Source organism: Musca vetustissima, unplaced genomic scaffold (assembly GCF_032173495.1).
Source record: "Musca vetustissima isolate MV318-11 ecotype Yass unplaced genomic scaffold, APGP_CSIRO_Mvet_v1 utg15939, whole genome shotgun sequence".
Classification (NCBI taxonomy): Eukaryota; Metazoa; Arthropoda; class Insecta; order Diptera; family Muscidae; genus Musca; species Musca vetustissima.
Genome location: NW_026882780.1, coordinates 339,155 through 357,109, shown reverse-complemented (window position 1 = coordinate 357,109; position 17,955 = coordinate 339,155). Strand labels below are relative to the sequence as shown.

Genomic DNA, 17,955 nt, shown 5'->3' with positions numbered 1-17,955 from the left:
AATAAAACGCCACACAAGAATTACAAGAACATTTGCAACAACAACGCTTAGGAAACACCAACAATTACGTGGCGAAAGTTGGTCAAGAAACGAATTCTTTTTTTTTTGGAAAGAAGCAGGGAAAAAGTGCAAAGTGTTGTGGTAGCAGCAGCAGTGCAGTAGACAAGAGCGTTGGCAGCGGCGTAGACAGCAAAAAGTGAACGTGTTGAAGACCAAAAAACGTCGTGAAAATTTGCAGCGAACCACAAGACCTAAAGAAAACAACCGAAAACAGGAAAAACACACAGAAAAAACAGCAGAAGATCTTAAAACAACAAACTCAACTCAAATGTAAAATTCCAAATTGCAAATCGGTCGAATGCAGAGCTAAAACAGAAAACTAACATTTAAAGGAAATTCAACTCCAATAAAGAAGAAGAAGAAGAGAGAAAAGAAAAAAGTGAATTCAGGAAAAACAAGGTTGGTAAAGTTGGAGTAAAACAAAACAAGGAAAGACAGCCAGCCAGCAAATAAGCAACCCAGAAGAAGAAGAACAACAAAAGCAACATAATGAATAACAATAAACGCAAAAATCGGCCCAGTGGAGGTGGTGGAGGAGGAGGCGGTTTGACCACTGGTGGTGGAAATATCTCAAGGTAAGCCAGAAATGCAATTTTATGTTTTACAGCAACCCGAGTGTGCGGAAAATTATTGTAACCACTGACCATTTCCTAGTTTGAATCCGATGTTACATTTCGAACAACAGAACAGCGTCATTAGCGTTTGTGGTTGCTGTTGTTATTATTTGGTTTTATTGAAAAATCAAAGAAAATTATGTAATGTGTGTTTTTGTTAAACATATGTATGGACATATGGTATGGTATGGTAGTAGGTGATGAAGCAGGAGCACAGCTTGAATATAATTTGTCATGTTTTGGCTATGCACTTGTGTGTTTTGAATATTCAGTTGTTGGTTTTCTTTGGGAGGGGATTTGTTATTGATTTGTTGTTTAGTAGAATGAGTGTTGAAGCAGGCAGGCAGGCAGCCAACCAGCCCCTAAATAAATCGATATCATTGTTAACGAAAGGATTTTTGTTAGTTATTGATTTGTAATAATTATTACAGATGCAATAATTTTCTTTTGATGTTTTAAAAATACATTTTAGTTATTTATTTTTCACGTTTTGAATAACTATTTGTTATGGAAGCTCCAACAGTGTCAATAAAATTACAAATTTTAGACATTTTCTTGCTAACCATTAAAACTACATACTATAATATTTTAGGATTATTATATCTTTTTAAGATATAGTAGATAAGTATGATACATTATTTTTTTTTTGTCGTTTACTGAGTTGCATTTTTTGGATTTTCTGGACCACTGGAAACATAACACTCATGATCAGAATATTATGTGTAGTGCATACATTAAAAAAGGTTTTAATAAATAGAAACAAAAAACTAATAAATAACATTTATTTATTTATACATCGATTTAATAACTATCCCATATAATAAAATATCACTACTTTATTAGTTTAGGTTGACATGTGCAATAATAGGAATTACACTTAAGACAAAAAAAAAGTAATTTTAGAATTGGGTTCGAAGGTTTTCAATAGCCGGGTAGTGGTATAGAATATATTCCAACGTTTCACTAAAATGTTAAATTATTCAATTTAGTAATAGGGTCGCTATGCGCCTGTTTCGAGGTTTCCTGCTTTGTGCATCTAGCGACTACTTGGGTCTCTTTGCAACAAGTTGCTGCTCCTCTGAGAACTTCATTCTCTTCACAGTCATAGGCTGTGTTCGAAATTCGGTACCTAGAGTTGCAGTTGACGCTGGAGTTGACGCAGCTGTCGCGAGCGACAGGCTCTCATTCGGACAGGCTTACACACAACCTTACCTTCCTTAGCAATGGAGCATGGTGTCAGGCAATTCCCAACACTAAGGGAACCCTTGGACGGTGCTGAGTGATCAGAGGTCCCAGCCATCTGTCTGTGCTTTTCAAAGTCTGCTCCATAAAAGTTTTTGTTGGGTGAGGCGTTGAGGTCAGCCATGGCCTCTTACCATGGTAAGGACTCGGCAACTAACTCGGAAGAACTTTTTGAGGCGCCCATGTATCAACAAAGCTCCGTTCGAATACAGTCGGGACCCCGACTGCAAACCATAAACACTGAGGTGCAAGAGGTTGTCTAACACCCCAGTGTTAGGGAGGTCACATGGGAAAGGAGTCACCTATGACCGGAGAATTGAATATTTAGAAGCGGCATTCTAGCCTCGTCAGTCCTGGGATAATAGACACTCGGTAATTTCCTCCGAGACTCTCCCCTAGGTACCGATGTTTGTCAGCGGCTGTTTATATTTACATTCACATCTCTGCTACCCGTAGGGGGAATAAGACCGCACATAAAGGTGGCACTCCGTTTGAGGTATGCCGGAGGGTCTAATCTCATTTTATATTTGCATGATTTTGCCTTTCGGTCTCTCAAAGGTTGAAAAAATGTTCAATATGACTTCCCAGAAATATATGGAACTATGCCACTATTAAAAATAGCTGGACACAGCCGCTTGCAATTCGGAGGGATTTATGTTGTGTTGTTTGCAAGGATCTCCATTGTTTGTCACAAAGGAAAAAAGTCTAGAATGGGGCAACATAATTAAGGATGGAACGACCTATGGTCTTATATGTCGTTACCAACATTTCTTTATCCTTGCCCCAGGAGGATGATGTAGTTAGAATGCGATGAGAAATGAAGGGAATTTTTATTTGTACTTATTGTAGCAGAGTTCTGCAGTGTTTATTCTACGAGTTTACTTCCGTTAACTTCTAGTTTACTTCTATCTCGAAAACTTAAAAAATAGCGTAGGTTAGATTAGCAGCCGTAACACTGGGAGACATTTATACATTGTAATCATCCTGGGTATTTGAAAAGGGAGGAATAGAGGACAGCGGAAGAGGGAAGTTTTAAAGAGTGTAAAAAAATTTGGTTATTTTAGCCATTTTAGGATTTTAACAAAGCGAATTTCATACTTTCCAAATCGTCGATGTCTTCTGCTACATAGCGATGGACATCTACAGAGCACATGTTCAATTGTTTCCATTTCTTCCTCATCCTCACATAAACGAAGGAAAAAGTTCTATGGCGTGAGGGCTCGACAGATTTTTATATCCTGCATCCAGGTTCTGCTGATCTATCGCCGGCTTTCTCACTCTAGCTCATTCGGATTTTGCCAATGAAATAGCCAATAGGATGCTGTACAGATCCCTGGACTGCGAACCCGTCGAATTCGTCGGCTGTCTCACTCCCTTCCAGAAAACCCTTCCACAAATTAAAAAAAAATGTTTTTAAGTGTGTTATTTATACTCTTTCCACGATAATTGTTTGTAAAAAGATTCATTGGGTGTCGAATCTTTTTACAATTATCGATATCTGTCCGCGATTTAGTATAGCTCCCATATAACTGTACTGCGGACAAATTGCGAATTTCGGGTCCAAGGTCCAAGCCCAAATTTCCAATAGCTTGTAGTTTGATATTTCATTTTCTTAACAAAAGTGTACATTTTTTGCAGTACAGTAAAAACTCGCTAATCCGGATAATTGATTGCAGACCCCAATCCGGATTACCGAGATTTCCGGATTATCGAGTTTTATTAATTGGTTTAAATTTATATTAATTTGGTGATAATTTAAGTATTTTTATGTTTTTATTAAAAATTAAAATTATTCATTTCAAAAATATGAACTTTGAATATAATAGGTACCATTTTCAATAAAATTTGCAACGATTTTTTTATTAGAATAAAAAGTAACGTATATTTACAATCCGGATTTTTGAGTCAAATAGGTCAATCAATCCGGATTATAGGATACGCAATGGGTTGTGAAATGCAGTCCGGATTACCGAATAATCCGGATTGTCGAGGTCCGGATTATCAAGTTTATACTGTATTTAAAAATATAATACTAGTCAAGTTGTAAGAAAAAGACATAAGTCCACGAAAACAGAAAAAAACTTAGGAACAGAAAAGGCTCTAAGTCCGAAAAAGGCGTGTATCTCCGCAAATACTTATTTTTTTCATTATGATATTACACAAATAAAATACAAGAACAAATTGCATTTACAGATTTAAAATAATTTTATTTAAAAAAAAAGTTAGATTGTTTTTTGTCTCTCCTGAAAAATTGTTAAAATTCTCCTTTACAAGTCAAGCCAGCGATAATCTGAATTTTTTAGATTATTTAAAAAAAATGTTTAGTTTATTTAAAAAAAATGCTTAACTGAATCAACATCAAAAATTTCTATATGTTTTTAGTAAAAAATTAGGCTAACAATATTGGATAACAGTTTAACGTACAATTCTGCATGCTTCTAATTATAGTAGAGTTTTATCGAAGCAGACTGTAACTTAACATAAATATTTCGTAAACGTTTATCTAATCTTTTTTGTTTATAGGTAGTCAAACGCCCAAATGCATTTCAGATAACTCTCAAAAAAGAATATGTTCGTCGTTCGCCTGAAGAAACTTAAATTATTTCGTCCTAAAAGTATTTATCAAGTGAATTGATTTTTTTTATTTTTAATTTTCAATTGACCTTAATTCATTCACTCTCCTCAGCCGCCAATCTACATATTTATGTACATACATACATATTGTTATTTGCCGCTTGCTGTCTGCGTTTGTCTTTTCCATTGTTATTTTTATAGTATGTCTGTTGTTGTTTTGAACTTTTTTGTTTTTTTATTTTTGCATATAAGTCTGTAGGTATGTATGTACTAATGTGAACATGCCTGCCATACATAAAGCATAAAAACAACTATGCTGTGTTTCGGTTCATCTTTTTTAGCAATGGTGTGCGTTGTTGAGTGGATGATGGTGGTCGGTCTATGCGACTTTTATTTAGTTAGTGGTCGCCGCATAGAACTTTAATTTGTTTCCTTTGAGCTCATCGTTGCTGTAGCACAAACAGCAGGCAGACTCGGTAGGCTGCTGGTTGGTAGTCACAGAGTGAGGCAGACAGTTCTGCTATCGGCGGATATAATTCTGCAGTTATTAGCTTAGACATCGTCGTCGTTGACGCGTTATCATCACCATTCCGCGTCGTAGTTGTCGCTGTCACTGTTATAGTCGTCGCTGTGGTCGTTGGCGGTGGGTCGGTCTTTATTATTGGCGATGATGGTGATACTACTACTGACTGCATGATGGATGCACTGTGTCGCCACCGTTTGTATATTCATACTCACACTTGCCTTTGTTTACTTTCGTGGCCTCATTCCAATCCCATGCTACTAGTATTTGATGCCCTCTTCGGTTTCTGTGTTTCTTCGTCTTCCTTTTTGCTTGCTGCTGTTGTAGTTCGAGTTAAGTGTTGTTTCTTCGCTTATTTTCTTTTTTTGGGTCTCATTCTGCAGCGTTATGACGGACGATTGCGTCGTTCACTTCATTATTTTGCTGTTATTTTTCCTTTGTTGTTGTTGCTGAAATAAATTTGTTTATATTTTTCTATTTTGCACTTTGTTTCGTTTTCTTCTACTTTGGCAATTTTATTTGTACACATCGTATCTAATTGCATTTTTTAACTTGTTGTTGTTGTTATTGTTTTGCTTGTTTGGTTTATTTTTTTCATTGCTGGATCAAAACAAAGAAACTTATGGTGTTGGCGATTCGATTTCAATACGGTTATCGAACATTTTTATATGAATGCATTTTAGGGCTAATCATTTTTGTTTTTTTTTTAAATTTTTTTGTTAATTAGTCATACACAAAACTTAAGCAGCTAAAATTGCAAACTGAATAAATGTACTGTAACTTTTTATACCCTACACATCTATGTTGTCAGGGTATTATAGCTTTGTACAGCCCCAAGAGTTTGTAACGCCGCGAAATATTGGTCCTAGACCCACCATTAAGTATACCGATCGTCATATCTCGACTAGCTGAGTCGATCTGTTAATTATAATTTGTAAACACGATACAGACCACAGTTATGGACCAATCTTCAGGAAATTTTACATGTATGCTTGGTTCTGGCCAATGAAGACCCCTATTGTTTTTGGTAATGACCGCTTCATATTTAGGGGATGAAATGGACAAAATACTTAATTTTTCTCTGATTTTCTGGTTTAAAAAAATGAACATGTCTGTTTTGATAAAGATCGGCCAATATTCAGCGGTTCAAATGAACCCTGACTTTTTGTGAAAAATTACAAAATTTGTTTTCTATAGCGTATGAGAGTATATCCAAGAGAGGTCATTGACCTTTAAATTGATACCAATTATATTGTCGTATGTACTCGGATGTGGGAGTTACACTAAAATATTTACAGGTGCTTACGTATTCATATATTTTTTAGTAAGCCATTAACATTAGAGGGCAGAAATATAGCGCTGATCGCTTTGAAATTTTCCATGAGGATCCATGTATGGTCAAGGATAACGCCTATAATTATCGTTGATGATCAGATAATAATGTTGGGATGAATTGAACCGAAAACTTAATTTTTTGTGTTTTTTCGAGTCGATATATAGGCCATAATTTAAAGCCGAACATCAGAACACAAGCCATGGCGAAGGGAATCTGAACAAGTAATTAGAAGGGCTGTACTGAATATTTGTAATATTTACGAAATATTGCCCAGGCTCGGAATAAAAATCCGCAGAAAGTTAGAGTTTCGTGGTGGTGTTGGGTATGGTCGGCCCGTCGGACTATACTGCTCCGATCACTGGTTTAAAAATAAATATTTTTTTTTAAGAAATAAATAATAAAATATTTATTTTCATTTCACTTAAAAAAAAAACATATAAACACAAAATTTATTTTGAGAAAAAAATTATCTACCGACATCTAAATTGACCCAATTTTTGCTTGGTCAAAAACTGAAATCATTATAAAACCCCGTTTTTTGACTCCCACAACGAATGTTTGACACGTTTTGGTGTCATTTTAGAGGTTATTGTCAAGCTGAAACACACAAAACAAGCGGTACATTTTCTTCAGTGAAGGGAACCATAGCGTTTTTCAACACATTTGTGTAAACAATCCCATCCATTACTTCATAAATCTCGTAAATGCAGTAGTGGACATTCGTTTAGGCGCATAGGATGTTTTTGAGATTTTACTATGAAAACACATCATTTATGGTATCGAATATCAAATACAAACCAAAACCAGTGAGCGGAGCAGTATAGTCGGACGGGGCCGACCATACGATACCCTACACAACTACCACGAACTCTAACTTTCTGAGGATGTTTATTCCGAGTCTGAGTAATATTTCCTGATATTTGCCCCGTCTTGTACAGCCCCCTCTTGTACAGTCCTTCTAATTACTTGTCCAGATTACCTTCACGGTGGGTGTGTTGTGATTTTCGGATTATACTCTACTCGAAAACACACAAAAAATTATGTTTTCGGTCCATTTCATCCCAAAATTTTAATCTGATCATCACCGAAAATTGTAGGCGTTGTTCTTGACCATAACTGGAACTTCATGAAAAATTTCAAAGCCATCAGCGCGATATTTCTCCCTTTAATGTGGTAATGGATTACTAAATAATATCTGAATACGTAAGCACATGTAAATATTTGACTTTAACTCCCACATCTGAGTAGATACATCACTATATTTGGTATCAATTTAAAGGTCAACCACTCCTCTTGGATATGTTATCAACTCCTGGGGTCTACATCCTCCAGGAGTAAATATATATGCCATAGAATACAAATTTTGTCATTTTTCACACAAAAGTCAGGGTCCATTTGACCCGCTAAATATTGACCGATCTTTATAAAAACATGCATGCTTATTCTCTGACCCGATCCCCTTCTCCATGCAAAAATTCGCGGTGTTTGGGCCATAATTGCGGCCTCTGGAGCGACCAGAAAAACCGACAAAAATTTAGTATTTGGTCCATTTCACCCCCTAAATATTAACCGATCTTTTCCAAAAACAATAGGGGTCTTCATTGGCCAGAACCCATCCTACATGCAAAATTTCGTGAAGATTGGTCCATAACTGTGGCCTGTATCGTGTTTACAAATTATAATGGACAGACGGACGGACGGACGGACGGACACACATGTCTAGATCGACTCAGCTAGTCGAGATATGACGATCGGTATACTTAAAGGTGGGTCTAGGACCAATATTTCGCGGCGTTACAAACATTTGGGGCTGCACAAAGCTATAATACCCTGACAACATAGTTGTGTAGGGTATAAACATTTTTCATACACTTTTCGAAATAATTAAAAATAAATAAAAACCAGTGAGCGGAGCAGTATAGTCGGACGGGGCCGACCATATGATACCCTACACAACTACCACGAAAAGCACACTTTCGGCGGTTCTATATTCTGAGCCTTGGCAATATTTCGTGATATTTGCAACCTTTTTTATAGATTATAGATCAACAACTCCTATTTCTAAGTCTTGCATATTTTCCAAAATGTTTTTTTCTTGAAGAGAATTTTTACGCCATACAATAAAAAATTGGTCACTTTAGGTTTTGGTTGATTTGACCCTCGGAAAATTGACCGATCATCATCTAAACAGCCGCTCTAAGTATTTGGTCAGATCCCCTTCGCCTTGTAAAATATATGATGTTCTGTATATAATAATTGCCTCTAAAGCGACTAGAAAATCTGACAAAATTAAAGTTTTCGGTTCATTGCACCCTCTGAATGAAATCTCAACTTCACCGAAAACTATAAGCGTCGTCCTTGACTATAATCGGAACTTCATGTACAATTTCAAAGCGATCAGCGTGACATTTCCGTCCTCTAATGGAGTAATAGTAATAATATGCACATAGTCACCTTTACTTAATTACGTATAACTCCCGCATCGGAGTACATACAGCCATATAATTGGTATCAATTTGAAGGTCAACAACTCATCTTGGACATACTATCAACATTTCGTATGTCCTTCAGGAGCAAGTATATACGTCCCAGAATAAAAATTTTGTAATTTTTCACACAAAAGTCAGGGACCATTTGACCCGCTAAATATTGACCGATCTTTATCAAAACAGGCATGCCTATTTTTAGGCCCGATCCCCTTCTCCATGTAAAATTTCACGATGTTCGGACCATAACTGCGGCCTCTGGAGCGACCAAAAAAACCGACAAAAATTTAGTATTTGGACCATTTCATCACCTATATATTAACCGATCTTTCCCAAAAACAATAGGGGTCTACATTGGCCAGAACCCATCCTACATGCAAAATTTCGTGAAGATTGGTCCATAACTGTGGCCTGTATCGTGTTTACAAATTATAATGGACAGACGGACGGACACACATGTCTAGATCGACTCAGCTAGTCGAGATATGAATACCGATCTTAAAGGTGGGTCTAGGAACAATATTTCGCGGCGTTACAAACTTTTGGGACTGCACAAAGCTATAATACCCTGACAACATAGTTGTGTAGGGTATAATAATAAATCGAAATAATAAAAATAAATAAATAAAAAATGGCGTAATAAAACACTGATAGAGTTGCATAAAATTTACTTATAATTCGAGAAATCACTGTAATTTTTCTCCGAAATCATTTAATGTAATAAATTATTTTCACAATCACTGGTAATTAGCTGCTTAATCGGAATACTGTTTTTAGTCATTTTTATATTTTTTGGCTGCAAGTCAAAATTGGCAACCCGACACATTTTATTGTATTAAAATCAATTTGGCAATGATCTATAAAAATCGAAAAAGGTTTAGAAACCAAAACATAGTAATTATTACGGTAAAAATAACTAAAATTTTAGAGCTCATCTGTTTTACCCAACCAAAAATTGAGACAAATCCTTTATCCATGAATTATTATAATTTCATAATGAATTTTGCATTAATTTTGCTTTTCTATTTAAGTGAATAAAGTACCCAAATTAAAACTGAAAAAACCAACACGATATCTTAAGTTTTGAAAAAAAAGTTATGCGGCATTTATTGACCTTGCAAGTTTAGTTGCTTTAGTTTTGATCACCAGTGTATAGGGGCGCCAAAATTAGCCGCATCAGTCTCAGTTGCGGGACATTCTCTCAGTAAATTCCCCACATACTCGGTGATTGCTTATTTGACTCAATATTACCCAATAAATATATTGGGCTTCCCACTACACGCAACCTGTGGACGTGTTCTATAGCCTATAGCTATGCTTCCAAGAGATTAATATAATCATAATGCCTCTACGACAGTTATCACATGATCGGCCCCATTCGACTATACAGTTTTGGTTTTTTATGTTATTTTGAAGACTAAAATCCTGAGGTCCGCAAATTCCGGAAAATGTCCTCTACCGAAATACTCCTATATCCCTCTCATCACTCCACGGACTATTGATACAAGGTTCTTTCCTCCGATAATCTCCATTAAGACCCCCTTTTTTCCGCAACTATCAGCTCAAAAATATAGGGCCGATATCCGCAAACTCAGAACGCGTCGAATAAAGAGTCCTGGTCAGGTCAATCTTTTAATAGAGTTCTCTGAAATTGAGTTGCAATAATGATATGCATATTAATTTAATTTATTTTTTATTATTTTTCATTACAGATATTCAAATGATAATAGACAAACGATCAAGATACGACCACAAGCTCAGGGTATATATAATAATGCCTTCTTTATGCATGCGGCCACAGCTTTGGTCGGTAATGTTGTACAGATGCGTCTACGTTCGGGAAATATTTACGAAGGTGTTTTCCGAACATTCTCGCCCAGTTTCGATGTAGCTCTCGAATATCCATACTGCATTAAACTAGGTAAAAATGCACCCGAAGAATCTAAGCCTGTACCAGAAGTTATGATATTTCCCTACGATACGGTAGTTAGTATTTCAGCAAAAGATTTCGATTCACAGTATGCCACCGGAGGTACATTCCAAACGGATGCTGCCATATCGGAAAAATGCAATGGTAAGTAGTAAAATATTACCCCCCACCTCTCAGTACAAGGTGACGTTTTTAATTCTAATGGGTGTATTTCATTTATTCCTTTTGTTTTTGTTTAGGCTCACGTTTTGATGAAAAAGAACTTGAACCATGGGATCCATCGGGCACAAACGGGGACATCGACATTGAACTGGATGATGCCGCCAATGGTTGGGATGCCAACGACATGTTTCGCAAAAATGAAAATACCTTTGGTGTCACATCCAATTTCGACGATTCCTTGTCCTCATACACATTGCCCCTGGATAAAATTGATTCCGATGAGTTCAAAGAACGTGAGGCCAAAGCAGAAAGATTGGCAGCCGAAATCGAAAACAATCCTGCGTGTCGCGATCGCTTAGATTTGGAGAACGGTGATGAAGAAGCATTGTTTGCCGCTGTCTCAAGACCTGAATTGGAGCGTGATCGTGAACGTGAGCGCGAACGTGATCGTGAGAGGGAACGGGAAAGGGAACGCGACCGTGACCGTGAAAGGGAGCGGGAGAGAGAACGGGAACGTGATCGTGAAATGGAAAGGGAGAGAGAACGCGAAAGGGATCGTGAGGATCGTGAACGTGAGCAACGTGAACGCAAGCGCTACGAACCTCCGGTTATGACTGAACGTTATATTACAAAACCAACGCGTTCTATTAACGGACCACCACCACCTGTTTCCATGTCATCCCAATCGATGGGTGGTCAAACACCTCGAGGCGGCGGACATGGCGGTCATGACCGTGATGATCGTAACGACCGTAACGATCGAATGGATCGCAATGACCGCAACGATCGCATGATGGGCAATAGCCTTTCGTCATCCGTTTCGGGGATGGGTCAAGGGCCGAACTCTACGCAATCATCTGTCGGTGGCATGTCAGGTGGTATGAAGGGTTCAGCTCCATCCTCGTCTCAGATGTCGCAACAAGATGGTGGCAACAAGTACCAAAGTGGTGGTTCGATGATGAAACGCAAATCGATTACTCCGCTCAATCAGAAGATGGTACGCAACACCCCGCCACCAAATAGTGGCGGTGGGCCCACTGGAATGTCGCAAAGCGGCAGCGGTGGTAATCTTGGCTCCGGCGGTATGTCACAAAGTGGCAACCAGAGCGGCGGTGGCCAAAAGCAAATCATTTACAACACAATGCCTATGCAAAACCAACAACAATCACAGCCATCATATCAACCTTATACACCACCGGCAATGCATGGTGGTGGTCCTTCACAATATAGAGGAGGTCCTAAACTGAACGGAGATTCTGGCGGCAGTGGTGGTAATATGGGTGGAGGAGGTGGCGGTTCCAGTAAACCATTGCCTCAAAGGACAATGCGTCAATATTCCGGATCGTTGTCGAATTCATCGATGACCTATTCTAGCAATGATAATCAAAATCAAATGAGACATTCTCAGCATGGCCCAACACATGGTGGTCAGGCACAGGGCATCAGTGGCAGTTCACCTCCGTTGCAAGGCGGTGGACCCGGTTCTCATGGACCTGGAATGTCGGGCCCAGCTGTTCAACAGCAGCCACCACCACAACCACAGCGTCAAATGAGACCACGCGATAATCAATTGCAAGACTTGCGACAATTCGGACAAGATTTTCAATTGGCCAATACGTCACCATCTCCAGGTCCACCAACACAGCAGCAGCAACAGCCTGCTTCTGTACAATCGCAGACACAGCATATGAATCCGAACAAAGGTCATCAACCACAGCCATCAGTGTCGCCACCACAACAACAACAGCAGCAGCAACAGCCGCCACATATGCAACAGACCCAACAGCCTTCACATGTTGCCGCTCATCAAGCACCACCCCCACAAACGCATGTCACCATGCAACAGCATGTGCCGCAGCAACAACATCACGGTGGACCACCTACATCTCAACAGCAACAACAGCAACACCATAGCGGACAACAACCGCCTCAGCAGCAGCACTACGTGCCTCCACACATGCAACATATGCAACAGAATATGCCTCCGCCACAGCAACAACAGCCACAGCCGCATCAGACACAGAAACAAATGCAGCATGTACAGCAACACAACTCGGGACCCTCGTCTGTGTCCATGCAACATGTGCAACAGCAGCCACAACAGCCACCACACATATTGCAGGAACAAACGAATGTGGCACCACCCACCCCCAATTCTCAACAACCCACACAACAACAGCAGCAGCAGACACAACAAAATATTTCACCACAATCTGTTGGTAGTCAATCCATTCAACAACAGACAACACCACCTGTTGTCGATAATAACACGCCACCACAGCAGCAGCAGCAGCAACAACAGCAGACTCCGCTAACAAAATCCGATACATCTGTGGGTACACCTGCCTCCTCATCAAATAGTTGTTCAACACCGTCGGATAAGACAACACCTCCGTCGGGCAATGCAAATGTTGCAGGGTCGTCGTCAGTGCCGCAATCGGCTGCTTCGAACAATACAAGCACGTCAACGGGTACAACAACGACAACAGCACCACCCGTCAAGAAGACACATGTCTTGAATCCATCGGCTAAGCCGTTTACACCTCGCAGCCCCAGCACCCCCAATCCATCACGTCCACATACACCACAAACACCAGTTGCCCTGACAACAATTTACACACAAGGTGCTCCCATACCAACTGCTGCGGGTCAACAAGCACAACTATATATGATGCCTGGTCAACAGCAAGCTGCTGCATTCCATGCTCCGCCTCATCCACAGGCGCCACAGCAACCTCGTATGAGACGAAGCAATTATGGTGAGTAGAGATATTTGTTTAGAATTTTATTATATTTTTTCGAATCACATAGTGGTAGTTGGTTGGGGAGGCGAAATCGAACTTTTTTTGAATACATCTGATATTACGGTTCGACTCAGAACGTCAGTTTTAGAGTATAAAATGAAATTAAACCTACATACGCGCTGTTGAAAACGTAGATAATTAGATATCAGATTATTGAGCTACATTTTCCAAACATAACGATTGACAAATAATGCAAAAGCTGACTTATAAGGTTTGTTTAAATCGGTCCAGATTTAAATATACAGGCTTTCAGACGAGATGTCTTATATTTATTTTATACTGAAGTTACTAATGAACAACAATTTCAGCAACTGGTCCCCACGAGCACGTTTACAAGATCATATACTTTACATAAACTTCTGTGTCATATAAAGTGACTGTCATATGTCCTGAATAGCCTCAGGAATTCGATTCTTAGATCCACGTTGGACTGGTGATATAGCCAAGCATTAGCAAGCAAATCCTAAAGAGCGTCTCGCTGTTTGGTCCTGGCGCAGACCCTACCTGGACCAAAGGTCAGGAAACTCTTCCGTTACACATTAAGATGCTGTTACAACAAAAACATTGAGGGTGAGGAGTGGTTCTCAGCCATAACTCTTAGTACAGATTTTTTCTTCACAAGAATGTCGTATATCACGAAGACTGATATGCACTCATGCATAGCTTTTGAAATTATAGTCCCAATTTGGCTGCCTTATATTGTTAGTCCCAAGTTCTATAACCAGTTCAACAGTTTTCTTGATTGCTAGAATTTCTGAAGAACACCTCGTTCCTCTTTTTTGAGTCGTATTGTACTTTTTGTCGTTTGAAACCGATAATTTAGGGTAGTTCAATTTGTATTCAATACAGCAGGAAAGAAGATAAATTAAACGACCTGCACTATTTAGCAACGTGTGCCTTGGTTTTTATATGCCAGTTTAGCTGCATTTAGTGACATTGATGTTTAAAATCATCAATGCAAGCAAATAGCTGTATTGGAGTCATTATGCCAGTAAAATTGTTGTTTAACAACCAATACAGAAAAATCCTAAAATAAACAAATAAATAATTTTAATCCTACATTTCTTTCTCTTTTAGGACCGATGACACCATCACAAATGCATGCATCTGCGGCTACAGGACAACCCTTGTTGGCTGCCGGACCATTGCCAACGCAATTCATACCTTATCCACAAACACCGCATGCACCACATTTCCAATCACAGCCATATGGTCCACAAATGGTAAGTTCCGCAATGAATAAACACCACCTAATTATGGTTTCGTTAATCGATTATTTGTTTTTTTTTCTATTTCTTCAGGTCCGCATGTATGAATCACAACAATTACAATTCTTAACACAAACGCCACCATCTACAACACCCTCACCTGGTCAACCACATCAAACGTTCCATCCACAACCACAGCCATCCCCCGCTGGCGGGGGTCCTCAACCAACTTTTGCACCCCCAACGCAACAGTATCATGTTGTGTGCCCCCTAACCATACATCCCACACAGATTATGCACAGTCCCTACTATCAGGCAACGACGGCGCAACATCCCCAACAGGGACAACCGTTTCAACTGATAATGCCGCCACATCCGGCCCAGTAGAGGAGGAGGATCGTTAGAAAAGTCATGTGTGTTCGTAAAATAAATTTTCATTAAAGTTCAGCTATCCATTCTCTCCGTCTCCCACATTCTCTACGACAACAAAATTCCACACAACAGAAGTAAGGAAGAAAAATAAATAAGGAAGTAAGGAAGGAAGGAAAGAAAAGCACCATTGGTCATCACAGACAGACAGCATTGCCGTTTGTTCATTTCATTTAAAAAACAAAAAAAAAAGAAATATTGTCATTTTGTCTCATAAAAACAAAAATCCTAAAAAGCAAACAACACACATTGCTTTGTTATTTAAAAGTGAATTGTTGCCTGTTTGAACAAACAAAACAAAAAATATGAAATATATAGAAACAAAATTGAGATAATCACACAAGAGAAAGAAGAAGAAGATGATGATAAAAAAGAACAAAATCAAAACACAATTTTCATGTAATTCTTTGCAACAAAGATGAAAATATTCCCATATTATTAAAACAAAACAAAAGATGAAAAAACAAATCAATAATCCATCCTCCCCTCAAACATATCCCCCACCCCACACCCATCCATCCCCTTATTGTCCCCTCACATATATATATTTTTTTGTTTAATTCTTTTATATACTATGTATTATTTTCAGTTATTTTTCTTAGCTTGTTTTTTCCTTTTTTGTATTGCCTCATCTCTAGATAAAGAATAATTTTGCTCAAATATTGAGAATCCGATGAAGAAAGAAGAAAAAGTAAAATATTGAAAGCAAAATCTAGCAGTGCTGCTTTCGAGTATTTGAACAAAATAATAATTGATTTCGTTTTTTTAATCGTATATGTATAATTTAAAATGTCTCAAATAGTTAAAAAAAGAAGCATGTCTTAAGTTCTAAAACAAAAGACATAAAAACATTGATTGAAAAGAAAAATACATTATATAATAAAATCCAACAACCAAAAAAAAAAACTTCAACTACAGTTTTTCTTTCACAAACTTGAACAATGAGAAGAGAAAAGTAAAAAAAATGAAAAAAAATCAAAGTTATCAGCTCTATGTATCTGCGGAACTCGGATATATGATATACAGTAGCTCCATCGAATAATCGGACAAGTGTTTGTCAGATATAATAATGCTATACATTTCAAAAAAATGTCTAAATGTGTAGTTTTTTTCGCTTTTATTTACACATTACTTACTTATATTTCTGAACAATACAAAAAGCAACAACTTTCCTAGTGATAAAAGTAAATTTCGTCAGAAAAACATTAACTCAATTTATTGTGTTCAACGCAAAATCGGACAAAACAAAGTATCAATGTTAAAAGTCCCGTTATTATGCAAATATGAACTTCAAATCTGTATTTTGTTTGTCGTATTCATTTGTAAATTGCATTTAGATCAAGAAAGTGGTAAAACTAAATAAAAATAAATTTAAATGGCTTCAAAAGGGAAAAAATTCAGTGTGGAAATCAGACAATTAATAGATAAATTGAATTATGAAGGTAAAACAGTAAGAGAAATTGCCGTATTGGTTGGAATGAATAAATCTACTGTCCACGACATTATAAAGAGGTTCCGTGATGAGTTCAGATTGACCAATAAAAGCAGAGAAGGTCAATGGAAGATATTGAATGAGCGAGAAGAGCGTTCGATATTAAAAGAAATAAGACAATATCCATTTAAAAGCGCAAAAGAACTTAAAATAAATTTAAAAACTCGCACTTGAAAAGATGTGTGCCTAAATACTATTCGCAATACATTACATAAATATGATTATTATGGAAGAGTTGCAAGAAAAAAAGCATTTATAAGCCTTAAAAATAAAAACAGTAGAATAAAATATGCCAAGGAGTATTTACTAAAATTAGAAGATTTTTGGAAGCAGGTAATTTGATGATAGATCATCTTAAAATACATTTCTATTGATAGTTTCCATTATATTAAGGATCTGTTTACTGACGAAAGCAAATTTAATTCGCACGGATCAGATGGAAAGATGTATGTGTGGCGTAAGCCAAATGCTGAATTTAATCATAAGAATACAAAAGCCACTGTTAAGCACGGATGAGGTTCTGTTATGGTTTGGGTCTGCATGTCGAGTGCGGGAATATACAATTTTCATTTTATTGATGGTAAAATGGACAAATTTGTCTACCTCAACATTTTAAAACAAAATGTAAATCAAAGTGCAGACAAATTGGGTATCGCGAACAACTTTGCCTTTTATCAAGACAACGATCCCAAGCACACATCAGGTGTTGCAAAGCTTTGGTTGATCCATAACTGTCCCAAACTTATACAAACACCTGCACAGAGCCCAGACCTTAACGTAATTGAGCATCTTTGCGAAGAATTAGCTAGAAGAGTGTATGAAAAAATTTAACTCCTTGGTACAGCTTAAGGAGGCTTTACTGAAATCGTGGAACTCCATAGAGCCGGAGGTATGCCAGAATTTGGTCAAATCAATACCGAAGCGTTTACAGGCCGTTCTGGACAACAAAGAATATGCAACTAAATATTAATTTCTCGATTTTTTGCATTTTTTGACATTGATACTTTGCATTGTCCGATTTTGCGTTGAGCACAATAAATTGAGTTAATTTTGTTTTTCGTGCGAAATTTACTGTTATCACTAGGGAAGTTGTTG

The 17,955-nt window shown here is 37.8% G+C and overlaps 1 protein-coding gene across 1 annotated transcript; it reads left to right on the top strand.

Moving 5' to 3' along the window:
- Positions 1-546: 546 nt before the first annotated feature.
- On the top strand, positions 547-15,430 carry LOC133329457 (ataxin-2 homolog). The gene is made up of 5 exons (XM_061537930.1): positions 547-635; positions 10,548-10,909; positions 11,005-13,686; positions 14,809-14,954; positions 15,033-15,430. Exons 1-5 carry the CDS (start codon positions 550-552, stop codon positions 15,324-15,326), a joined length of 3,570 nt encoding a protein of 1,189 aa, XP_061393914.1. The 5' UTR covers positions 547-549; the 3' UTR covers positions 15,327-15,430.
- Positions 15,431-17,955: the final 2,525 nt, after the last annotated feature.